The 23,607-nt window shown below is 61.0% G+C and overlaps 10 protein-coding genes across 10 annotated transcripts; 5 read left to right on the top strand and 5 right to left on the bottom strand.

Moving 5' to 3' along the window:
- Nucleotides 1-214: 214 nt before the first annotated feature.
- Nucleotides 215-3,155, top strand: HRG_02992 (fungal specific transcription factor domain-containing protein; the record flags this gene model as incomplete). Its single annotated transcript, XM_044861463.1, has 2 exons — nucleotides 215-1,308; nucleotides 1,382-3,155. 2 exons carry the CDS (start codon nucleotides 215-217, stop codon nucleotides 3,153-3,155), a joined length of 2,868 nt encoding a protein of 955 aa, XP_044722489.1.
- Nucleotides 3,156-3,772: 617 nt separating this feature from the next.
- HRG_02991 (WD repeat domain-containing protein 83) lies at nucleotides 3,773-4,894 on the top strand (the record flags this gene model as incomplete). Its single annotated transcript, XM_044861462.1, has 3 exons — nucleotides 3,773-3,818; nucleotides 3,882-4,740; nucleotides 4,795-4,894. The coding sequence occupies 3 exons, from the start codon at nucleotides 3,773-3,775 to the stop codon at nucleotides 4,892-4,894; spliced, it is 1,005 nt and encodes a 334-aa protein (XP_044722488.1).
- Nucleotides 4,895-5,248: 354 nt separating this feature from the next.
- On the bottom strand, nucleotides 5,249-6,549 carry HRG_02990 (glycolipid 2-alpha-mannosyltransferase domain-containing protein; the record flags this gene model as incomplete). Its single annotated transcript, XM_044861461.1, has 3 exons — nucleotides 5,249-5,405; nucleotides 5,463-6,345; nucleotides 6,402-6,549. The coding sequence occupies 3 exons, from the start codon at nucleotides 6,547-6,549 to the stop codon at nucleotides 5,249-5,251; spliced, it is 1,188 nt and encodes a 395-aa protein (XP_044722487.1).
- A 393-nt stretch (nucleotides 6,550-6,942) lies between these two features.
- HRG_02989 (spc97 / spc98 family domain-containing protein) lies at nucleotides 6,943-9,500 on the top strand (the record flags this gene model as incomplete). Its single annotated transcript, XM_044861460.1, has 2 exons — nucleotides 6,943-7,014; nucleotides 7,065-9,500. The coding sequence occupies 2 exons, from the start codon at nucleotides 6,943-6,945 to the stop codon at nucleotides 9,498-9,500; spliced, it is 2,508 nt and encodes an 835-aa protein (XP_044722486.1).
- Nucleotides 9,501-9,603: 103 nt separating this feature from the next.
- On the bottom strand, nucleotides 9,604-10,386 carry HRG_02988 (phospholipase/Carboxylesterase domain-containing protein; the record flags this gene model as incomplete). The annotated part of the gene is made up of 1 exon (XM_044861459.1): nucleotides 9,604-10,386. One exon carries the CDS (start codon nucleotides 10,384-10,386, stop codon nucleotides 9,604-9,606), a length of 783 nt encoding a protein of 260 aa, XP_044722485.1.
- A 499-nt stretch (nucleotides 10,387-10,885) lies between these two features.
- Nucleotides 10,886-12,934, bottom strand: HRG_02987 (LCCL domain-containing protein; the record flags this gene model as incomplete). Its single annotated transcript, XM_044861458.1, has 1 exon — nucleotides 10,886-12,934. The coding sequence occupies one exon, from the start codon at nucleotides 12,932-12,934 to the stop codon at nucleotides 10,886-10,888; it is 2,049 nt and encodes a 682-aa protein (XP_044722484.1).
- Nucleotides 12,935-13,659: 725 nt separating this feature from the next.
- HRG_02986 (queuine tRNA-ribosyltransferase domain-containing protein) lies at nucleotides 13,660-15,018 on the top strand (the record flags this gene model as incomplete). The annotated part of the gene is made up of 2 exons (XM_044861457.1): nucleotides 13,660-13,870; nucleotides 13,925-15,018. The coding sequence occupies 2 exons, from the start codon at nucleotides 13,660-13,662 to the stop codon at nucleotides 15,016-15,018; spliced, it is 1,305 nt and encodes a 434-aa protein (XP_044722483.1).
- Nucleotides 15,019-17,716: 2,698 nt separating this feature from the next.
- Nucleotides 17,717-19,982, top strand: HRG_02985 (alkaline phosphatase domain-containing protein; the record flags this gene model as incomplete). The annotated part of the gene is made up of 5 exons (XM_044861456.1): nucleotides 17,717-18,250; nucleotides 18,304-18,488; nucleotides 18,547-18,625; nucleotides 18,689-19,362; nucleotides 19,457-19,982. The coding sequence occupies 5 exons, from the start codon at nucleotides 17,717-17,719 to the stop codon at nucleotides 19,980-19,982; spliced, it is 1,998 nt and encodes a 665-aa protein (XP_044722482.1).
- Nucleotides 19,983-20,647: 665 nt separating this feature from the next.
- HRG_02984 (uncharacterized protein) lies at nucleotides 20,648-21,083 on the bottom strand (the record flags this gene model as incomplete). The annotated part of the gene is made up of 2 exons (XM_044861455.1): nucleotides 20,648-20,850; nucleotides 21,065-21,083. The coding sequence occupies 2 exons, from the start codon at nucleotides 21,081-21,083 to the stop codon at nucleotides 20,648-20,650; spliced, it is 222 nt and encodes a 73-aa protein (XP_044722481.1).
- A 21-nt stretch (nucleotides 21,084-21,104) lies between these two features.
- HRG_02983 (cutC family domain-containing protein) lies at nucleotides 21,105-22,034 on the bottom strand (the record flags this gene model as incomplete). Its single annotated transcript, XM_044861454.1, has 1 exon — nucleotides 21,105-22,034. The coding sequence occupies one exon, from the start codon at nucleotides 22,032-22,034 to the stop codon at nucleotides 21,105-21,107; it is 930 nt and encodes a 309-aa protein (XP_044722480.1).
- Nucleotides 22,035-23,607: the final 1,573 nt, after the last annotated feature.

Genomic DNA, 23,607 nt, shown 5'->3' with positions numbered 1-23,607 from the left:
GAAAGGTCAACTGGGAAGCCTGGGCATGTTCGCGTCGACCCCTCTCGTCGACACCCTTTCTCGACCAACTCCTTTTGACGCTTAAGCGCCCAATCGCTCGCTCCTCGGACTGGTCATCTCTGCCCAGCCGGCCAGTCGTTACTCTTACCAGTCGCCTCCGGGGCTTGCCACCTTGCCGTCGTTAACCCCCGTCCCCGCCGCACAATCTTCCTCAATGGGTGCTTCAGCAGCTTTAGACTACTCCCGTCCATACCTGCTTCCTCCCGACAGCCCGCCCGACCTGGCCAGTCCCGGAGCCCAGTCCTACTCGTCCCGATCATCCCCCTCCACCGAGCAGGCCTGGGAACCCCGAGCCTCTGCTCCCTTCTCCATGTCCGGCTATGAAAAGGGCCCCGCCGTCGACATGGCGGCTGGCCTGGGCGCCCCCGCGCAGATCCAAGATCGTCCGACTTCCACCAGCCCGACGTCCTCGCGCCAGCGGCTGCCCTCGCTCAGCAGTCTGTTTGGGCCCCCCTCCTCCATGCGTCATCTCCGCTCGCCCTCTGAGCGCGACAGCAACTACCTGTCCTACTCTCCCCTGGAACGGCCCCGCCTCTCCCCTGGCATCGGCTCCAGCAGCTTCGCCTCCGGCTTTCCTCGCGCCACCTCCCCTCGACTGACGCAGCCCCGCAGCACCTACGACGTCAAGTTTGACCCCGAGAGGCAGAGCCTGCACGCCTTTGCTCGTTCCTTTACCGGACCACGATCGCCGAGCTACGCTGAACATCCGATCCACGGCCGGCCAGCATCTCGATCCGACCTTGACCAGAGTGTCAGGTGGTCGAACCTGCATGAGTATTCCTTTGCGTCGCGCGACCCTTCGCTCCGCTCTCCTAGGGACAACGCAAGGCACCATCTACCTGGGTCCAAGGATTCCGGCTCAGACTGCTCTGACAACAGGTCGACGCACAAAGGCCCCCACCCCGCCCCCAAGACCGCGAGTGCCGTTATCTCTGAAGGCGTGCCTGCAAAGGATGGCCTGGGCCCTAAGATTTGGACCGGCACGCATTTTCTTCCTCGATTTGTGCGGGCGACCGAGGTGCCAGGCGAGGGAATGTGCTACTTTTACGACGATGGGAGCCATTGCAAGACGGTCATCGACGGCGAAGCAGTCAACGCCCACTGGGGCGTCACCAAGGCCGGAAAGCCTCGCAAGAGACTGGCCATTGCCTGCGTGACGTGCCGGGAGAAGAAGATCAAATGCGACCCCGACTACCCGCGTTGCGTCCAATGCGAAAAATTTGGCCGCGTTTGTAAGTTCAAGAACGCGTAAGTTGCCCCTCACTGCCTGCGTCCTCATTCGCATCGGAACAGAGACGCTGATGGCGATGCCGCCCTTTAGACCGAGAGGAGGCCACAACACCTCCCCCACAACCCCTCCGGCGGAGCTCGATGACTTGCGCAAGGTTGGGGGACCGTCGCGTCAAACAAACGGCAGGATTTCGGACTGCGGCTCCAGCCCTGCAACGTCGCCTCAACTGAGCCTCCGCCACCAGTCCCCTCCCGAGAGCGGCTACAGCAAGCGGCTCAAGATGGGCCCTGAAGCGTACATTCCCGGCGGCGAGCCCCCCGCCCCGGTTGTCCGGGCCATGGACCATTCCAAGTCGCAGCCCCCCCCCCTGGAGATTCTGCCTCGCATTTCCGATGAGGTTTTGAGCCGAGCCTGCAGGACAGACCCTTACGGATCGGATCCCGAGTCCATCAGCGCCGTTCTCACACAGTTCTTTGGGCAAATCGACAACACCATGATCATGCGATTCTTCCCCGAGAAGGTCTTCCGATCGTGGGCCGCCAGCTCGGCGCACGAAAAGTCTGCCGAGGATCTCATGGTCCTCTACAGCGTGCTGGCCATTGGTGTGGCTTTGGCTGGCGGACCCAAGCACATCGCCTACGAGTACGCCCAAGTGGCGTATTACGCGCAAAAGACGGCTGTCTTTCCCTGCCTCCAGCTTGTCCAGAGCAGGATACTGCTTGCCGTTTACCACATCTCGACCTCTCGTCTCCGGGAGGCCAACGAGCTCATTTCCTCGGCAGCTACGGCGGCGGCGTCTCTGCAGCTCAACCAGGAGCTTGAGAAGTCGGCAGACGAGGAAGCCTCGGCCTATCCGTTTGGCATGAACGAGGTCGGCTACTGCGAGGCGAGGAGGAGAACGCTATGGTCTCTGTTTATGCTGGAACGAATCAACATGGTGCTTCCGGACCGTCCGGTACTAATCAACGCAGATGACATATACGTGCGCCTCCCGGCCGACTCGGAGAGCTTCGAGAAGCAGGTCGAGGCCTACATGCCTGTTTTCGACCCGGACGAGACGGTTGCATCCAGGTTGGCCGAGAAGCCGTTGGAGATTACGGGCTACCTCGTGGAGATGGTTCACATCTGGTCGAGTTGCCAGTCCGTCATTTCTAGACTGGCGGCCCGATCCATGCCCTCTGGGACGAGCAACGCCAAGGCCCGAAACGTGGCAACAAGAGCTCGCGACTGGTACAACTCGCTGCCCCCTCGCCTGGTTTTCGGCGGATCCAATCTTGAGTCGGCAGCCTTTTCTGGAAAGGTCGGGTCGTTTCTGACCATGCACCTGCTCTATCACCATGCGTTAATCCAGCTCAATCGCTTCCACGTGTCGGTTGCGCGGCTGCCTTCCGAGGCTCGAGCGAGCCACCTTCAGGAGTGCCGCCACCACGCGTTGAGCATCCTCGACATCATCAACTGTCTCGACCGTATTCTCCGCGTCCGCCCGACCATCTTGAGCACCTCTCCGCCGGCACTATCGGTACCAATCATGGCCGCCGTCGATGTGCTGACGGCGTGCGGCCCCATGGCGTCAATCAACGAGCTGATCCAGAGCATTCGCGTGGGCAAGACTGCCGTTGACAGCACGGCAAAGACGTGGGAACACTCACAGGCGGCCCGAGACGCCATCGAGCATCGGCTCCAGAAACTGATTCAAATCTACCACAGCCAGGGATCTCGGTCGGCGAGCCCGGCGGATGGGTACCGGGTCGTCATGAGCGCAGACGAATCCAACGAGCAGAGACACCTCCGATGGCAGATCCCATCGCCGATAGAAAGGCCGTATCCTGTGGATATGGATGTTGTATATTGCACGCTTGCTTGAGCGTTGTACCATGACTTTACGTTTAGCCGGGGTCGCTCGGCCTCGGGCACTTTGGGGTTCCCCTGCCCCTTCCCTACAGCCACGACTGGAAGAGAACAGAATCCAAGAAAAGAAGATATGTTTTGTAACAAAGAGTTTGTACTCCAGGGCTCGATGAGGGAAGAAGGGACGTCGGGACGACGCATGATTGGCTTTTTGTACGGTGCGGGATAAGGAGACGTCGATGCCGATGACGAATGATGCCTACGGACTGGGAAGCGCTGGATATAGAGATGCAGGCACAGGCTGCTGAATATTGCAGTAAAGAGGAGAGATGGAGCTGTACCATAGCAGTGGCGACGCGCAATAATGATGGTCTGTTCAACTGTTGAAGCTTAAACCTTTCGGACTCGGGCGAACGTCACTTGAATCTTAGCCAATCAGAGCACGTGACTGGCCCTCGATGGGCTTACCTTATCCCGCCGTCGCTGGTGCCGGGCTTCATGGCAAGCTTCATCGCCAGCGACCTCAAGCCAGCGGCCCCCGAAGAAAACGTTTATGACCACAGGCGGTCCCGTGGCGGCAGCTTGGAAAAGGGGTGAAGAGACGGTAGGAGGAGCTAAACATGTTTCCTGAGAATGGCCTTTCCCGATAAGCCCACAGCGCATCTGCTCGGCTCGAATGGTACTTTTTCTCATACACACACTCACACGTCACCCGAGTCCGCTAATGAATGACTGCGCGCAGGACCTGTCCACGCCGTCGCGTACTCAGCGTCGCCCGGGACATATATCCTGACGGGCTCGGCGGATCGAACGGTCCGCTTGTACAACCCGTTCCCCAGCAGCAGCGTCGCCGAGCCGCGCAAGGCGGGGGTGCCGCAGGGCCGGCTGATCCAGACGTACGCGGCGCACGGGTACGAGGTGCTCAGCGTGGACGTGGCGGCGGACAACGAGCGCTTCGTGTCGGCGGGCGGAGACCGGGCCGTGTTCCTGTGGGACGTGTCGGCGGCGGTGACGACGCGTCGGTTCGGCGGCACGGCGCACGGCCACTCGGCGCGCATCAACTGCGTGCGCTTCGCGGGCGACGGCGACTCGCTCGTCGTCAGCGGCGGCTTCGACACGACGGCGCGCGTGTGGGACGTGCGCAGCCGCAGCCTCAAGCCCGTGCAGGTGCTCGGCGAGGCGCGCGACGCCGTCACGGCCCTGGCGGTGCGCGGGGCCGAGATGGTCACGGGCAGCGTCGATGGGCGCGTCAGGGGCTACGACGTGCGCATGGGCCGGTGCACGACCGACGTGCTGGGCGCCAGCGTCACGAGCCTCGGGCTTACCAAGGACGGGCGCGCGGCGCTGGTCGGCACGCTGGACAGCAAGGTGCGCCTCATGGACCGCGACAGCGGCGCGTGCCTGCGGGCGTACTCGGCCCCCGGCTTCAAGAACGAGGAGCTTCGCATCCAGTCCCTGCTCGGCGCGAGGGAAAAGTACGTCCTCGCCGGCGACGAGATGACGGGCGACGACGGCGGCGGCGGCAGCGGACGCATCTGGGCGTGGGACCTGTTGACGGGCAAGCTGGTGGCCAAGGTCGAGGTGCCCTGGGGCCCCAGCGGGTACGAGCCCAAGAAGAAGGTCATTGGCAAGGACGGCAGGGAAAAGACGCGCAGCAACGTCGTCAGCTGCATGGCGTGGAGGGACGACGGCTGGGGGGACCAGTTTTGCGTGGGCGGGACGTCGGGCGTGGTGACGGTGTTTGGCGCGTTATAATGTCCGTGTTTGTATATTCAGGTCGGACAGGCCAGAGAGCCGAGATGGGGGGCGTGTGCTTCGTTAAAAAAAGTCATCTACCGTCGAGACATGATCCAATACACCACGCGCGGCAGTCCATGATACCCTCGCGACAACACCGAAACGCAGCGACCTATCACCCGCCCGCGCCCAATCTGAAACAACCAGCGCATAAGAATGAAGACTGCTCCCGCGTGGCCCCTCTCGATATCGTCCCATGCTAGCCCGCAGCCAACCAATAAGAGGCAATATTAAAGCCGCCCGGGGGCACCAAGTATACAATGCACACTGTCCGCCATCGGAGACCGGCGAGCGGTCTGCTGGCTTATGTGCTCAGCCCATCCCCGCGTACTTGAACCAGTTGGGCCGGCAGTCTTCGCGATGGAGAAAGGGCTCGCCGTCGGTGAGGCGGCCCGTGACGCACCCCTTGCACTTGGGCGAGTTGGGACAGTTGAAGAAGGGGATGTGCTGGTACCCGATGTCGCGGAACCTGTTGCCGGTTAGCTTGAGAGAGCTGGCAGAGTGGCAACATCAGGACGACACGTACCAGTGGACCTTGCTCGCATCTTCCCAGAGGCCGAGCGCTATGCTGTGCACCGGCGCGTCGCCCCACCGCTCGTAGAAGAAGCCGCCGGCGTGATCCAGGTGGTCAAAGTAGTCTTGATAGACGGGGCTCCGCCAAAACTCCATGTCGGCCACCTCGAAGTTGCTCCAGAAGTGACAGGTCGAGTATCCCTGAGCCCGCTTGTTGTTCTCTGGGCGGCGCACGTCGTCGGTCAACCACCTGAGGGCGCTCTGTTCGTGGACGGGGTACTTGGGGTTGTCTGTCAGGAACTTGACCGTCTCGGGCCACAGGGTGGGCAGCGTCTTGGGGTCGTCGTAGAGGTTAATTGTGAAGCCGTACGTCTTGTTGTTGTCGAGCATGTAGGCAAAGATGTCGTAGTCGATGTCGCAGAAGAAGTGAACCTTGGGCTCGACGCGCCAGTAGTAGCGCGTGTTCTGCAACGCCGGGTGCTTGTAGAACATGCCGCTGTTCCATCGGCACATTTGGTGGTACGAGACTTTCTTTGCGTACTGGACGCCGCTCTCCTCGAGTATCTTTGCGGATTCGTCGTAGACTTTCTGGTCGATCCACGACGGCGTCGCCCAGTGCTCGCGGGGGATCTGCTCGTAGATGCACTTGGCCTTGGTCACGGCCTGCGTCTTGCGCTTGAACTCTTGGGAAAAGGGCTCGTCGTTGAAGAAGGTCCAGGGGTAGTTGAATTTGTGGTTCCAGGTCCTTTCCAGGTCCTTCATGGACTGCACCATGTCGTCGACCTCCTCATTCCTCACCAGGGCCAGCAGCGTGGCAGGGATCCGGGCGCTGTCCTTGGCGTCCGGGGCATATCGTTCGGAGGCGCGGCGCAGTATCCCCTCGGGTTCGTCGGTGGCTAGAGGACATGGTTAGCCAGAGCATAGTGAGCGTCGCGGGAGCAGCGCAGCCTACGGTCGAGGTTGGGATCCCGCTCAAAGTTGATGTACCGCTCGCCGGGCCCGTGGATGGACGAAGGCGCCCTGAAGATGCGGTACAGAACAAGGAACCATAAAACCACGGCCGTAATGGTGAGCGCGCGGACGGGCCGCGCAATCGCCATGGCTGTCGTCGACGGGCAAAGGACACTGGATGCTCCGCGAGCTTCAGGAGGCCATGGGTGCAGCGTCCTGAGAGGGCAGAGGCGGTCGAGTATCGATTGCGCCGTGTGTGTATGTGTGTGTATGTGTTTCTCGTTGCGCGCCCGATGGCCTGCCAGGATGCGATGCGTCGTTGGAGGAGCAAGCTGAGACAAGAAGTTGCACAGGGGGCTTCGCTGTCAGGCGCGCGCCGCCAACCACTCTGGCGCTACCGCTGTAGCTGTGGTGGAGACGCGTCAGCCGTTGAACGCGGCTATTAATTGCCGAGGACTGACCGACCGACTTCACAGCAATCATGCCGACGAAATCGACACACTTTGGAAGCGGAATTCGAAGAAAATGGATGGCCCACAACCATGGCATTTGCTGCACGCTTCGGAGCCCTGACCGAAGAGCTGGTCGAGAGCCTGACGCAGTCGCTGGCCCAGGTATGGCAAATCCATGCATCATCTCCAGACTGGCTGACAATCCGTCCCAGACAAACCCAGACAAATTCCGCTCAGCTTGCGACGCCTCCTTGCGCAAGCTCAGGACCCATCCTTACCTTCGCACAAACCCCTTCGAGGTGGACAGCTGCTTGGATGGCCTCGACGAGCGCTTTCGCGTCAGCCACCGCGAGGCCTTGGCCGATGCTTTGCGCCAGAGACTAGATGCCCTGCGCCGGTCTCCCGCAAAGTGGCACCCGGAGATACTCTATCTGCTCGTGGAGCTGTCGGACCAGCCCGCCTCCAAGACCAGGCTTAGTGACCTTGAGCTTCCCGGCCAGCAGGTCGTGCAAGAGCCGGATGCGCCGCCTCTCCGCTGGGAAGATGTAGCTCGAGAAGACGGCTGGGACCAGGACGAGGAACTCTGGAAGGCCGTCAGCTACAGCAGCGACGACTCCGCCGGCCAAGACGACGACCATGGCTCGGCGAGCGCGTCTTCCGATGCCACCTCGGTTGCTCGCGATGGAGACTCCACGGCAAGGTCGGCCGAAGATTGCATTATTCACCCCGACGACCACGGAACCCTAAACTCGATCCGACAAGAACAAGCATGGCGGATAAAAGACAGACCCCCGGCGTCTGCACCAAAAATCGCCGTCCCCGAGGCGCAAGCGGTGCGCGAAGTCCTCTTCATGTTCCATGGCCTCGAATGCTCTCTATTCAACGGCGCAGTGTCCCCCTCGCCCGCTTTTCAGCTGGCAGACACAGCATGGGAAACCCACGAGTCGTTGATGGGCGCCCTTGCGGAATCTGGTCGGCGGCTTCGCGTGCTTCGGCTGTTTGCAACTCAGCCACAGACGATCCCTCACATCCAGGCTCTCCAGGACTGCGTTGCCCGCCATCTTGGCCAGCTGGATCGCATGCTCGCCGAGATCGAGGCGCGCTTCGCTTCGCCCAAGGGAGAGGTCGTCGTCAGCCTGATGGGGTTGATGGGAGAGCTTGCCCCCCGGCTGGAACCGCTTTTTGCCCTGTCGAGTATCATCGTCCAGGTTCGACAAGCTCGCGAATCGGACACCTTTCGCTACCTGGAACTCATCTTTGTCGAAACGAGCGAGGCGCAGCTGACGGGGAAGCCCGGCACCTTTGAGTTTCTAGCCCGGATCTTTATCGAGTGCTTCAACGTGTACCTACGCCCGATCCAACGCTGGATGAACGAGGGCAAGCTGATTCCCGGAAACGAACTCTTCTTCATATCCGAATCGTCCAGCGACGTGCCATTGGGCGACACGTGGCGAAGCCGGTTCGAGTTGCGCAAAACACCGGATGGGAGACTACACGGGCCAAACTTCCTCCAGCCGGCCGTCAGCAACATCTACAACGCTGGTAAGAACATTGTAGTGCTGGGGCTATTGGGACAACACGATGCCGCCGCGTCTCGGCACGTTGACAAGGAGCCCCTCGATTACGATTCCCTCTGCCCCCGAGGATTCGAGCTTGCTCCATTTCCGGACCTTTTCGGCGCTGCCTTTGACCGGTGGATCCAGAGCCAGTACCGCAAAACATCGAGGACGCTGAAGAATGCGCTGCTGGGCACCTGGGGTCTGTCCACGTCGCTCGATGCGCTGCGCACTCTGTACCTCATGTCCGAGGGGCGTGCGGCCTCGATGCTCTGCGAGGGTCTGTTTGCCCGGCTGGATACCATGGACGAGGGCTGGCACGGCCGATACGCTCTCACCGCGACAGGACACGAGGCCTTTTCGTCTCTTCTCGACACCAGCCGATTGTCCATCAGCGTCGACAGTGCAGGATATCGGCTGCCGGCGTCCCAAGGTCGAGTATCCGTCAGGGCGGCGCTCCCAAGCGTCAGGGTCCACTACAGGCTGCCGTGGCCGGTGCGGATGATTGTGACGGCCGAGAGCCTGGCACTGTACCAGTCCATCTTTACGTTTCTCTTGCAAATCAGGAGGGCAATGCACGCCATGCACAAACGCAAGATTCTAGACGACTACTGGACAGACCGGGAGAGCTGGGACGAGCGCGGCCTGTTCTATTCGATGAGGCACAAGCTCCTCTGGTTCTACAGCACCGTACAGACATATCTCGCGACGCTCGTGCTGGAGCCCATCGAGCGCCAGATGAGGCACGACCTGGAAGCCGCCGAGGACATTGACGCCATGATTGCGGTCCACGCCAGCGCGATGAAACACATAATTGAGCAGGCATGCCTTGGCAGCCGGCTGGCGCCCATCCGAGAGGGCATGCTCGACGTGTTGGACTTGGCTATCAAGCTCGAGCACGGCGACGGCCGGGGGGGCGCAGACGGGCTGTTCCTGGGGGTCCTGCGGGAGACGGCGGCCGACTTTGAGAGGCACCTGCGCTTCATCTGCGGAGGGCTGAGGAGCGTGGCGAGGGCGAGCAGCAGCGCGCACGCGGCCAAGTGGGATATCCTGGCCGACATGCTGCAGGCGGGCATTGGCGATGGAAGATGAGCCCGGTAGCGTATCAGTGATGAATGATGGCTGTTCGCGGTCAAGGAACAGCGCGTCTGTGCCGGTGCCCAAGTGTCGTAGCAGCAGCAGCAGCACGAAGTCCTCACACGCGCCCGAGGCAGTCTGCGAAAAAGCGCATAATGGGCAGCATCTCGTCGCGGTCGCGCGGCATGGCCACGTCGCGGCGCCGCCACCGAACGGCCGTGACGTGGCGGAACTCGGCTTCGATGGCCTCGACCTGGTCCTCGTCGAGCTGGACCGCGAGCACCCTTGTGGTGCTCTTGCTCCGCGCCGTCGTCGTCGGCACCATGGACGCCGGCAGGGGTCCGCCGATGGAGACGACGCCCTTGAAGGCCTCGTCGCGGCCGCTCCCGCCGTTGGGGCTGGCGCTGGCGCTGTCGGTCACGTCGATGACGGCCGGCGAGGCGCGCAGCTGCGACGCCATGCCCAGCGCCAACGAGCCGCCCTGCCCGAAGCCAAAGAGCATGACATCGCCAACCTCCCACCCACACCGCTCGACAAACACACCCCTCACCAACCCATCCATGACGGCCCGCGCCGCGCGCCCAAACCCAGGATCAGCATCGACATCCCCCGTCCCCGCGTCAAACCGCACATCATCCCCCCAGTGAAAATGCCCCCCGTCGTCGTCGTCGTCGTTGTCCAGCAGCGGCAGCGGCGCCGTCCCGCGCACCGCCACGGCCAGCACCCCCGGCAGCGCGACGCCGCGCGCGAACCGCGCAAACGGCGCCTCCGAGTCGCCCAGCCCGTGGAGCAGCACCAGCAGCGCCGTGGTGGACTCGCGCGGCGAGGGGAAGTGGAGCGTGTGTGGGAGGGTGGCGGCCAGGGGCGCGAAGTCGGCCTCGGTGGGGATGCGTGGCGGCATTTCCCCCCCTTTCCTTTTGCTCCCTTTTTCTCTTTTGCCGCTTTTTGCCTTTCGGTGGAATTTGTGAGGATGGATGCTTTGCGGCGCGGTTGGGTTGGGCTTTTTATTCGGCAGGTTAGATGCGCGGGGGTTGTGAGAGTGAGGATGGATGGAGGTTGGTGGAGGCTGAAGACGATTTTGGTGGTGGGGTAATTGATACTGATCCGTTGGTGAGCCGGCGGCACGTCTGGCATCGCCCATGCACGAGAACCGTTGCACAGATACCGTCGCATTCCCAGGTGCAAGTAAGAATGTCAATGTGCTTACTTCCACCATCGAGTCAAGACAAAGGCAGCTTCTAGCTGGTAATGGAACATCTTGAGTTGAGGGACAGGCGGGATGGACAGGCAACATCACTACAGCCGTTGACGAGCATCACCCACGTAACCAAGACTCCATCTCATCTAAAAGAAAGAGCAGCATGCTCTCATAAACACTTATCCATCCCCCCTTTACCACCTCACGCTCGCAGCCCTGGACCCGCGCGGCGAACCTTGGACGGCCCCGGCCGCATCTCCCTCCACTGCCCGTCGGCCGTCCACGTCCCGGCCTTTGTGTAGTCGCCGCTATCGCTGCCGCTCATGAATGCAAACCGAAAGTACTCCGGGAGGTTCAGCGTCTGGTTTCGCGACCAGGCAAACTCCTTCTTCTCGCCCACGTCGCCAAAGTAGGTCCGGAATCGCTCCACGTCGTTGACCAGCACGCTGACGCCGTCGTACATGCTCCCCTCCGGCGGCGCATCCCAGGCAAACGTGATGTTGGAGATTGGGCTGGTGGCGTTGCCGAGGTTGATTATGGGCGGGCGGATCGTCGGCAGCAGGCTCCCTTTTTGCGCATCGCCTAGCAGCGCCCCCGACGTCTGCAGCACAGGGTCGAATCCCCAGCGGGCGATTCCGTTGATGAAGAGCCCGACGAGCAGCCCCTGGTACAGCAGCGACGGCCGCATCTGCAAGCTTGTCCCTGGAAGCAGGAGGAGCGCAATGATGTAATGGTGCAGACGCAAGTTTTGCGCCGGAAGCACTAGGGCAATGATGATACCCGCCAGGAGAAGCCCATAGAGCCCGAGATACCTGATGAGCCGCGCCTCCTTCCTGAAGAACCAAATCTGCGTCGCGACAACGACGACAAGGACGATGATGATAATGGACAGCGCCGCCTTGGCGCCGGGCTGCTGGTCGAGGTCGTGCTTGTTGAGCCGTTGGATGGGGATAAAGTCGAGCGTGTAGTTGGACATGGCTCCCACCCAGCACGCACCGAGCCACAGAACCGTCTTTTCCACCTGGGCAGTCAGGTCCTTGAGCGTGCGGCCGACGCCCATTTTGTCGTACATGGCCCAGGCTACAAACATGGCAGGCAGGAATTTGCCAATGACGTTGGAAAAGAGAGCGGCGTCGTCCCGGTGCGGAGGCGGGTCCAGGGCCGTTCCGACTGTCCAGAAAATGCCGACAAAGGTGGGGAAGAAGAAGAGGGCCGGCGAGGCTGTAAAGAGCGAGAGTACAGCAGTAAAGACGACGGACACGGCAAGGAGCGACCACCGCGAGTCCTCCGACGAACAGCCAGTGTCTGGGACGAAGCGGAACGAAAGCGGAAAGTACGAGTCGAAGCCGACGCTCGAGACGCCGTTCCGCTGCGAGCTGATAAAGGCTTGCTGCCGTCCGACGAGGTTGACGACGCCGCAGCCCCCGTTTTGGTTGGTGATGACGCCGGCGTGTATGGCCGAGGCGCAAATGTACGAGTCGCCGCGGTACGTGGCCAGGTCTGGCCGCACCTCGTTGGGGGGGCCACCGACGACGAGTGGTTGGTATATGACCTCTTGAGCGCCGACTGCCCTCGGGTTCAGGACCATGGAGCTCAAGCAGTTGGCCGAGCAGCGAAAGGCAAAGCCGCTGTTGTTGAACGGCCGACACTCGGCGCCATCCAGGCCACAGGCATTGCCGGCGCCCCAGTACGAGGAGCCGCAGCCAATGGTCCGCGGCTGGCCCCAGCCCGCAATCTCGGTGGCCACAGTGCCCTTGCGCTTGACGAGAACAAAGGTGATGAGCCAGATAGAGAAGTAGAAGAAGAGGAGCCAGGCGCGTTGCTTGCGCCTGGGCAGAAAGCGCTCGACGAGCCGCAGCGGATAGTGTTGGACGGCGGGGAAGAAGGGCTGGATGCGATATGGCTGAGGGTCCGGGGGTCCCGCGGACCACTTTGCAACGGCCCGGATGAGGCGGCGGACGGGATATGGAACCCATTTCCACTCCTTCCAGGCATTTTCATCCTGGACGAAGCGTGGCGTTGGGGGGTCGCTGTCATCCTCGACCTGGAGGGTGCCATCGCTGTCGAGAGGCGCGTCGGGATGCGGCTGGGCGTCTGACGGTCCGCGCCCGCGCTGGACGGCATCGTGGCCCTCGGCATCGTGGCCCTCGGCTTCGCGGCCCTCGGCATCGCCGGGGTCTGCTTCGCGGCGTTCCTGTCCCGTCATGAGGGGGAGGGTCTCATCGTCGCGATGGCCGCGCACCATGCTCATGATGATGGCGACACGAGAGAGACAAGGGGAGAGAGCACGACGACGGGGGCAAGAGAGGGAGCCAGGGTCCGTGCCGGCTCGGGACGAGTGTGGGTCAGCAAGAGGCTGCGCAATACGGATGCGTCTGGTTTGGTCTGGAAAGTGTTTCGGCGATGGATTTCTGCGTGCTGACGGAGGAGCTGGCGGCCAATTATAGTGCCAACGTTGAGGTTTAGTTCGTCTCCCTCCGCCTCCCTCCCTTGCTCCATGTCTCACTCAAGATTGGGATGACGAGCTGGCCATTGTCCACGTAGAGGTGCTCTGGAGACTGTGTAATATTGTGAGGACAGGGTCGCCTTTTGCCGCGCTTCGAGGGGAGTGAGTTCGTATCGACGCATCCGGCCAACAGCCATCGACGCCATTGGTCGGCGTTGAAGGAGTGCTCGGGCCCGGAAGAACCTCGGCCGCTTCACAGTGCGGGCTGCATGGCACGCGCACTCACATCTTCAGTCTTACTTTTTTCTGCCCAGCGGTCGTCGGCGATGCTTGTCAATGGCCTGAGATGAGCGAAGTTCGATGGTCAGACCAACGTTCATGCCACCCTTTGGAACACGCAGTCGGAGACGCAGGCCTCTCTCGATGCAGCAGTCGAATTTCTCCATCCAACAACCCAACTCGGCTACCATCCAATTCCAAACACTGTCCTTGATGGACACGTCGCGATGACCAGCCAAGACTCCTCCGACATGCGTCTCGGAAAGACGTTTCAGCTACTGAGCTCGCCGGCCACAAACGGCTGCGCAGCCCGTCTCGGTCGACTCGCTCTCCCGGGCCGTCGCGTCATCGAGACGCCCAACTACACGGCCGTTACGTCGCGAGGAGCCGTGCCTCATCTCACCCCGGACAACCTGAGCAAGCACACGACGGTGGGCGCAGCTTACTTGGCGCTCGAGGACTGTGAGTTGGCTTCAACCGTCTCGGGCGCGGCCCGCGGCTGACCTCTCCCGCAAGTCATTGAGAAAAAGGAGCCTCCGATATACAACTCCCCCGCGGGAGACCATGGCCGCTTCCACAGCTTCACATCCCTGCCGCCGGATAGGACGACGATACTGGCGGCCCGGCGCTGCCCGCCCGTCATGACCCCCATGGGAAACGGTGTAAAGACCGTCAGCCTTCTCACCTCGACGGGATACACAGGCTTGACCGTCCCGCAGTTTGCGTCGGCCGTCGAGACGCTGCAGCCAGATGTGGTTGTCGCGTTGGGCGATGCGCTGCACACGAGCGCCACCCCGGCCTCCAAGAAGCTCTTCAGGATGGTCGAACGGACCGAGACGTGGGTGGATGAATTCCTGCAGCACGTTGGTGGCCGCGAGCGACTGGACGAGCTCGGCATTTCCCTCTTTGCCCCCGTGCTTCCCGTCGAGCACCCGATCCAGTGGGACTATCTCAGGCACCTCGCCGAGGACGTGGCAGACGAGTTGTCCGGGCTGGCCATTTACGACGTCAACATCCTTCCGGAGCTCGCCAGCTACAGCCCGCTGGCACCCCTGCCAAGGCTGTCCCTGAACGCTCCGAGGACGCCGCACGAGGTGCTGCGCCAGGTTGCCCTCGGGGTCGATCTTTGCGCGATACCCTTTGTCAACAGCGTGTCCGACGCGGGAGTCGCGCTCGTCTTTACCTTTCCGCCGCCAGCAGCCACCGAGACGCTGTCGTTGGGCGTGGACATGTGGTCGCCGGAACACAGCACATCAGTAACGCCGCTGCTCGAGGGCTGCCAATGCTATGCCTGCACGAGCCACCACCGCGCCTATCTGCACCATCTGCTCAACGCCAAGGAGATGCTGGGCTGGGTGCTGCTCCAGATCCACAACCAGCACGTCTTCGGCGAGTTCTTTGCGGGCGTTCGGCGCAGCCTGGGCAATGGAGTGGGCGAGTTTGAGCAAGACAGGCAACGGTTCCGGACGGCATACGAGCCCGAACTACCGGAGGGGTCTGGGGAAAGACCGCGGGCGAGGGGCTATCACTTCAAGAGCGAGGCTGCGCAGGAGAGGATGAACAAGCCGAGCTGGACGGATTTCGAGGCCAAGGTGGCCGAGCCTGCGTGACGCGGGTGGGCGGATGGAGCCCAAAGGACGTGGGTTCAGGACAGTCTGGGACATGCGAGATGACGACTTGACGGCCCTGTAAAGACGTGAAGGCCTGGTTGAGCTATTAATGCCGCTGCCAGACCGGGCTTGCTTATGCGGCGGACTGAGGCGCGGCTATTGATTGGTCGACGGGACCGAGGAGGATTGGACTGCCTTCGGCGTGCTACTCTATTCGAACATGTGCGGTGAGGGACTGGGGACGCAGAGGATACCAACAGAGGGCTGAGCACATATGTGCGAATACTATAGACCTATACTTCGATAGAGGCTGATATACTGTTCCATGCCAAGGACAAACTCAGTTGCCGTGGAACAGGTAAATGATGTAGCGAGGAAACGGGGTCCGGAAATAAATACCTCACCGGGGGCAGGGCCAGGGGGGCAGGGCCAGGGCCGGCCGGATGCCCGGATACGGCTTGCGAATGGGCGGTCGACACGGCGCACGGGGGCGGCGAACGGCTGCTTGCCGAGCTCTTGATACGTTATGCGTGTAAGTCATGTAATTACAGTACAATACATGTACGAGTACATTTGCTCTGGACTGGAAGAGGATCCAGACTCTACCAATTTCGAGGCCGGATGCCGCCGATGAGGCGTCAAGGCGGTGCACAAGTCGGGCGGTCCTGCCGAAGGATTGTCGGAACGTACTACTTATTCCTTCAGCGCCTCCCCAGGGGCCTTCAGCGCTTCTCCAGGGGCAGTGGCCTGGGGCAGTGGCCTGGGGCAGTGGCCTGGGGCGAGCTCTGTCCAGACGGGGCATGACGTGCATCGTCTTTGGTTCAATCGTGGAGAAGCTACCGAGTACGTACGTATCTCGAATCGGACCAACGAAGACTGCCCTGCATTAGCGGCGCGCTCCCCCAAAGCTTCCAGTGCAGCAGCTCTGGCTATAACCTCAAACTGTTGCGCAAATCACCGCCTCTGGGCAAGTCGGTCTATTTCAAAGATGTCAGTGCCTTTCCAATCCAGATGAGCATTTCATTGTGGGCAGGGAGCCTAACAGTATTTCAGGCAGAAGATGTGCGGTGCCTCAATCGTAGATGCTAACAATGTCTATAGTAGCATGGCCCCTGCACTAAGGATGACACCGCTCTTCAGAGAGGAGCTACCAATTTTGGATGTCTTTTCCAGGCCAGGTAGGCCCTGTTTCTGTTCCCTCGGGTAAGGTAACGACGTTTACGCACCGGCTCCCGCGTCAGGTCGCAGAGGGTTCATCTACCTACTTATCATCGACGTCCTTCAGCTTGGGAGAGGTGGCAGAGTCCCGTGCCAACGTCGAGTGTGTACAAATGCCATTTCTTCGGACCGAGGGGGCAAGCAAGGGCTTTGCTTGTAGAGGAGGAAATGTAGACATGGAACTCGCCGTGGGTCAGCATAGCCAGGTGCTGCGGTGTCCCATGGACGTGGCTTGCAAGCCATGCCATCTGCGCTCAACTTAGATGATTCGCTCGAGCAAATGAGCTCATCGTGCAGTCCGTATGATATTGTACAAGGAGACTGATATCAGCAACAACTTGCCGACTGCCAACCCTGCAGCATACCGGTACTTGGACGCCTATGTCAAGGCCAAGGATCGCCATCTTGATCAAGCTGCTCATGTTTCCTCCTCGGTCGGCTGGATGAGGGTGACTTGAATCACCAGACATGCCCGCAGATGCCATGACAGAGTCTGACAGAGTCGTCTGCCCCAGACTCGTGCGCGTGAGTGCTGTGCCTGTAGATGACATGGCATCCTTCAAGGCTCGAGCCAGTTGCGTCTGTAATTACATCCGCCTACAGTAATATGCCGCATTTCATTCGTAATTTTGCGCTGCACAAATGTGCTGTGGGTGGGCGACGTGAGAGACCCGCCTGCAAAGCGCCGCCTGTAAGTTACTCTGTACCCCCGGTGGGTCTAGAGAGCCAGGCAAGCTTCTTCTGCAGGCGGGGACGGACCTTGGCTGTGTGGGGATAATCTAAGGTACAACAGTAGGTTGCGTGCAGGAAATGGTGGAGCTGGGCTGGTTGGCTGCTGCATCCGACCCTCCATCACGACTTGGGATGACCAAGTATAGGGTACGTGGGCAGCCACCGAAGACTGGAGTAAGCTTCTGTTCTGGATACACATGCCAGCGTCATGGGTCGCCGAGGACCTCGCAAACCGCCCCGACGGCAGAACCAACGGGCAAATCCCTGCACAAGCATCTTCTCAACAACTTTTGCTCCGCTTGCCCACCGCAGCGGTTGGCGCCGGCACGTGGTGGTGATGACAGGGCATCGCGTCACTCGAGGCGGCGCGCCCCAAGGATGCCGATATTGCTGCCCTCATGTGCCAAGTGGGCAGCCAATCGCGACGCCATGGCCGACGTGGCGGCGATAACCGCCCCAAGGCATCGACGAGGACGAACTATCATATCGGCTGCTTCCGTTGGCGTTCCTGGCCTGGCCTGTAATTACTGTACCTGGCTAATAAAGCACCTCTTAGCCTGCAGGCAAGCGGCAAGCCTCTCTCTCTCTCTCTCTCTCTCTCTCTCTCTCTCTCCCTGTCTTCCTCTCTCCCCTCTCCCTCTCCCTCTCCCTCTCCCTCTCCCTCTCTTTTCCTTTTTCTTCTCCTCTACTCGCCTCTCTCTCATACCCGTGACGACTCACCCGCCTCGCGACCGACGCCCAGGACACCATGAAGCTCGCCGTCCTCAGCATCGCCGCCTCGCTGTCCGCCGTCTCGGCCACCACCTACCAGCGCCTCGGAACATGTCCCACCCTCGGCTGTGTCCTGCCGCCCGACCAGAGCGACTTTCTGCCCGGCCAGCTCTTTGACCTGCGTGTCGAGGTCCACGCTCCCGTCAACGGCTCCGAGGCGGCGTACAATGGCAAGCCTGACCACCATTTCAAGTTGACCATTGCCAAGGACGGCGGCAAGCCCCAGGACGTGGCCAAGTTCTTCGCCGTACAACAGCCCAAGCTCGAGCAATGGCAGTTCAAGTGGTACGAGGATCTCTTTGCGGAGGACACCAAGACGCCCTCGCTCGTCAACGTCGCCTCCAACGTCTACCGCAAGCTCGCCCTCAACGAGCCCGGCAAGTATACCGTCACCCTGCAATACTACAACGATAAGAAGACGACCGCCGAGTGGATCGTCCGTCCCCTGGCCGAGACCCAAAAGGCAAAGAATGTCATCTTCTTCATTGGCGACGGCATGACCACGAACATGGTACGCGGCGCCTTGGTTGACATGGACGGCCCCGCTTGCTCACACGCACACAGATCACCGCGGCCCGTCTCCTCGGGCACAAGAGCATCAACGGCAAATACCAAACGCGCATGAAGATGGACGAGTTCCCCGTCGTCGGCCACCAGATGACGCACTCGATTGACAGCTACATTACCGACTCGGCCAACTCGGCGTCGGCTCTGTACTCGGGCCACAAGAGCACCGTCAACGCCATGGGGTGCCTCTCCCCCGGCTTGCTTGGCTTCGTTGAGAGACTCGCTGACATTGTCCGCCAGCGTTCACGCCGACTCGTCCCCCGACAAGTTCGATGACCCCAAGGTCGAGACCATTGTCGAAATCTTCCGCCGCGTCCGCGTTGGTCCCCCTTCCCTCTTGGCAGGCCTCTGATCGCCCGACTGACTGATGCCCATTGCCCAGCGAGGAGCCTGGGGTGCCGTTTCGACCGCCTTCTTGGCCGACGCCACTCCCATTGCCCTCACTGCCCATACCCGCGCGCGCTCCGAGTACGCTCCGCTCATCGACCAGGCTCTGAATGGTCTCACCAACTACACGTGGACCCAGCACGAGGGCCCCGACGTTTACTTTGGCGGCGGCGCCGAGCACTTTTACCCCGGCAAGACCTCTTACGAGGGCAGGGACTACTACGCCGAGTTTGCCGACAGGGACTACACCGTCAGCCTCAACAAGACGGCGCTGCTCGCCGCCGACCCCACCAAGAGGGCCCTCGGCGTCTTCTGCCAGGGTGTCATGCCTGTCTGGCTGGACCGCAACATTTATCCTAGCAACCTCAAGGACTTCAAGAATAGCCCCAAGGGCGGCAAGGAGCCTGCCCTCGATCTCCCCGGGCTCAAGGACATGACGCTCAAGGCCGTCGACGTTTTGCACGAGCGCGGCGGCAACGAGGGTTTCTTCCTCATGTCCGAGGCTGCCTCGATCGACAAGCAGATGCACGCTCTCGACTATGACCGCGCCCTCGGCGACCTCCTCGAGCTCGACGACACGGTCCGCGCCACCGTCAAGAAGCTGGACAAGATGGGCATTCTCAACGAGACGCTCATCATTGTCACAGCCGACCACGGCCACGGTTTTGAGTGGGCCTCCCTTTCCCTTGCTTAAAGAGACGCTGGTTGTCCCTCGATGAAGCTTTGCCTTGGCAGCCATGGCGACGCGCTAACACTGCCGCAGCGTCTGGGGCTCCGCCGACACCAAGTACATTGCCGCCCAGAAAGACGACCGAGCCAAGCGCAACGCCATTGGCGTCTACGAGAAGTCAGGCCTGTCGCACTACACGGAAGAGGTCCCGGACGTCGACTACGGCACCGGCCCCAACTTCCCCGTCAACTGGGAGCCGCGCTTCGCCATTGCCGCCGGCCCCGGCGCCGCGCCCGACCGCCGCGAAGACTACCGGGTCCACAAGGCGGGCCCCCGCGAGGCGGCCGTCCAGGTCGGCGGCGAGTACTACGTCAACCCCAAGGACGCACCCGACGGCATCGTCATCAACGGCACGCTGCCCACCAACGAGCCCCAGGGCGTGCACTCCCTGACCGACGTGCCCCTCTATGCCATGGGGCCCTGTCAGGAGACGTTTGGCGGCACCTTCAACAACGTCGACATCTTCTACAAGATCGCCAACTGCTTGGGCCTGGCACGCAAGAACTGCCACGACCCGCACCACGAGACCAAGGCCGACGAGAGGGGCGCCGCATACTAAGTGCTGGCGTGGCTGGGGGTCCAGTGGGAAGCCGGACCTGGCTCTTTTTTTAACATCTTTGTTACATTGCGGGCGCCTTGAGGTTGGGAGTTTTTAGTTTTACGCCTTCCCTTCAAGATTTTGGGAATGGACACCAAAAGATTGGAGTTGAGCCGGATGATACTGATGATGGGACGATTCGATAATTATGCATCTGCAGGGACGCAGGCGGCAAGGGACCAGGGCGTTGCAGCAGGGAGATTCAGGATAGAGACGAGCTGTGTTGGGGAAACCGGCCGCTTCTGGGGCTTGTCGTCTCGGCCAAGCCGAGCTCGCCTCGCAACAACGTGAGGAGACGACGAGCAAACAGCGAAATTCCCTCTCACAGACAAGCCCTGTGCCGTGTTTCCATGCGTCCGGGCCATCTTGCCAACTTCTTTGGGCGTCGTTCAGCCAAGTTCCCAGACGAATCCTAGTGTCATGTCTCGATCTCCTAAACGAGACCCAAAATAATCATATAACAAGAAGAGAAGAGTGTTGAAAGGCGGGAGGCCTCGAGACATGTCAATAAGAGATCGATCTTTGAAGCACGAGCCAGGAGCAAAGAGGGCGGGGGGGGAGGGGGGGGGTTCCTGACACTTACCACTCAATATGCCGCATCCACATGTGCGCGCGCGCGCCCGGCATCAGCAAAGCTCCTCGGGCAGGTCGCTGCCGACGTGCGAGAAGAGGGCAGCCGTGGCGGGGCGGGGCGGGAGGTCGCGCAGCGGGCCAGGGACGACAATGGCCGCGAAGTAGGTGGGGAAGAGGACGAGATCAACGGCGAAGCCGGTGTTGGCGTAGAGGCCGAAGCCGCCGACGGGCGCCGAGTTGATGCGGCGAAGATGGCCTGGAGAGTCGGGGGAAAGGGGGGAAGAGGGAGCGAGGACAAGGATGTTAGCCAAGAAAATGATAAAGATGAGGGAGTAGTCTGTGCAAGGTAGGAGGTGCACCGTTGCGTGTCCAAGGTGCTTCTGTCGTGGTTTCCTTCTTTTCTTTTGATTCCATCTCTTTCTTTTCTTGTCTGAGGGGTGTGGAGAGGGGTGTGGATGGCTAGTGCGAACCTGGGCCGTAGTGCTTCATCCAGTGGCCAGCCGGGTCCTTCTAGGCCGGCTCGATGTGGCCGAGCTGGACAAGCAGGTCGTGGAGCTCGTCGAGGTCGAGGTCCTCGGTGTGAAATCCATCAATGGTCTTGACGGCGGCAGTGTGGAACCAGACGGGCGAGTCCCGGGCGTCGCCGTCGCCGTTGGCGTAGACGGCGAGCTGGGCGGCGGCGCGGGCGACGTTGTGGCTGCGCAGGCCGCCGCCGACAATGAGCGGGAGGCGGCCGGCCATGCGGTGGCACAGGTGGTCGACGGTGTCGACGTTGGGCTTGTCACAGCAGGAGCCGGCCGGGCCGCCGGCGGTGAGGAGGGCGTCGAAGCCGAGGAGGGCGAGGCGCTCGAGGGCGTGGGCGCAGCGGCGCGGGGAGGAGGCGGCGATGGGGTCGAAGGCGCGGTGGAAGACGCAGCCAAAGGGCTTGGAGACCTCGACGAGGGCCTCGCAGATGGTCTCGTCGATGACGAGACGCTTGCGGGGGCGGGTGCTGTCAGCGTCGCTGTCATGGGCGTCGTCATGGTGCTCTTGGTCGTCGTCGATGCCAAAGTCACTGCCGTCATCGTCCTGTTCGTCGACCTCGCGAAGAGCACCCAAGACAAAACGATCGCCCCTCACGGGGTCCATGACGCCGGAGGCCTTGAAGCGACAGATGGCGAGGATCATGCGGGCAAGATCGCGAGGGCCGTAGACAAAGTCCGGGCGCCCGTCGGCGGGGGCGGGGCGGGAGCGGATCATGACGTGGACGGGGATGGAGAGACGGGCAGAGACGCGGACGAGCTCGTCGACGGGCGGGGTGAGACCGCCAAGGGCGTAGGAGCCGGGGCTGTTGAGCTCGACGCGCTCGGCGCCGAGGAGCTGGGCTTGGAGGGCGGCCTGGCCGGAGAAGACGGCGACCTCGAGGGGCATGCGGCGGGCCTTGGGGCGGCGGGTAACCATGGTCGGTGGTACAGGTGGGTTCTGAGGGGTGTAATTGTACGACGAGGATAGAAAAGCGTGGTGCAGTGGTGATGATGATGATGCCGATGGTGGAGGGACGTGATGTTGTCGTGAGAAAAGGTGGGGGAGGGGGAGCTTGGGTCGAGGAGATAAGATAGATAAGATGGGTGAGCTTGGAGCCCCGCATTTGCCCTGGAAGCTGTCGGATTGTCACTTGTCTCTGATTGGGTGAGTTTGCGTCTTGGTCCTGAATCAAAGGTACTGTAATTACAGTACTTAAGCGTTGGAGTCAACTTTGGTAGGCAGCTTGCGAGCATCACTCAGGAGCAGTACAGTATGTGTTTCCGTCGCCAACACCTGGCCTGCCTGCATCAACAAAGCTGGCTTCCGGTTGGGGAAAAACCTGAACTGGTTCCCGGCTGCTTAGTCAAGCTCCAGCAGCCAACGGGAGCCAATAGAGGCGCGGACCCCCGCGCCTTTAAAGTCGGCGCGGACGTCCGCGCCTGTTATGTAAGCCCAGGCGGAAGATAGTCGGGCCGCCCCCTGACCTGTACTCTCCTTTTCTATTGCATGTGGCAAACTGTCGCACAGAGAGCCAGCCTCATATAGCATACCATCTGCGCTCAGAGTAGTTGTCCGCGGAAGCGATGCTATAATCCGCATATTAAGGTCGAGCGCCTGCATGCGTGGTGCTTGGACCCCATTGAGGCCAAAGCTCAAACGCAGGCTGCATTAAACCTCGCAGGCGGCCTCGGTTACAAGGGTTCTGCACCACGTCCACAAAGCAGGAGTTTCCTTTCCTTTGTGTATAAAGAGCTGCTCACTGTCGTGCACTACAGCTAGCTCTTCAAGATAATTCAATATGGGGCTTACTGAATTCCCTGACGATTGCCTTCCTCCTGAGGGCCAGTTCGACTCGCGAGAGTCTCTTCTTGCCTCAATTAATGCGTGGGCGGCTCCAGAGGCTATGCCTTCACCACAGGCAAGTCCACGAGAGACCCGCGGTCCGGAAGACGCACAGTCATATTTGCCTGCGATCGTGGAGGTAGACTTGGGGCTCATACAAGCAAGGACCAGAAGCCAGCTGATCGGCAACGGTCTACAAGCTCCCGTATCACTGGATGCCAGTTTTCCATCAATGCGAAAGAGAGCCTTGATAAGTCGTACTGGTATGTCAGGCATCGCCCAGGCGAGAGAAGTCGGTCCACAACCATGAGCCCAGTCTGCATATTACAGCACATCCAGCTCATCGTGCCCTCTCCTCAACTGACCAGTCAGCTATTGGGAACCTCTCAAGCGCTGGCATAGCACCAAAGGATATCCGGACATATATGCGCCAGAGCTCTCAGACTGCCCAAGGAGCGACACAGCAAGACATATATAACTGTATCGCACAGCGCAGACGAGAGCTCCTTGCTGGCCAGAGCACAATGCATGCCCTTGCCAATGAGCTTGACAACGAGGGTTCCAGAGCCGCATACAGCTTGATCATGATGGCCGAGTCACAGCAGTCTTATTCGCACACCCAGCGTCTCTAGGATACCTCAACGCATACCCAGAATTACTACTGCTA

Source organism: Hirsutella rhossiliensis (assembly GCF_020360975.1).
Source record: "Hirsutella rhossiliensis strain HR02 chromosome Unknown scaffold00003, whole genome shotgun sequence".
NCBI lineage: Eukaryota > Fungi > Ascomycota > Sordariomycetes > Hypocreales > Ophiocordycipitaceae > Hirsutella > Hirsutella rhossiliensis.
The sequence above is the reverse complement of the archived record's forward strand: the minus strand, read 5'-3'. Positions and strand labels throughout refer to the sequence as shown.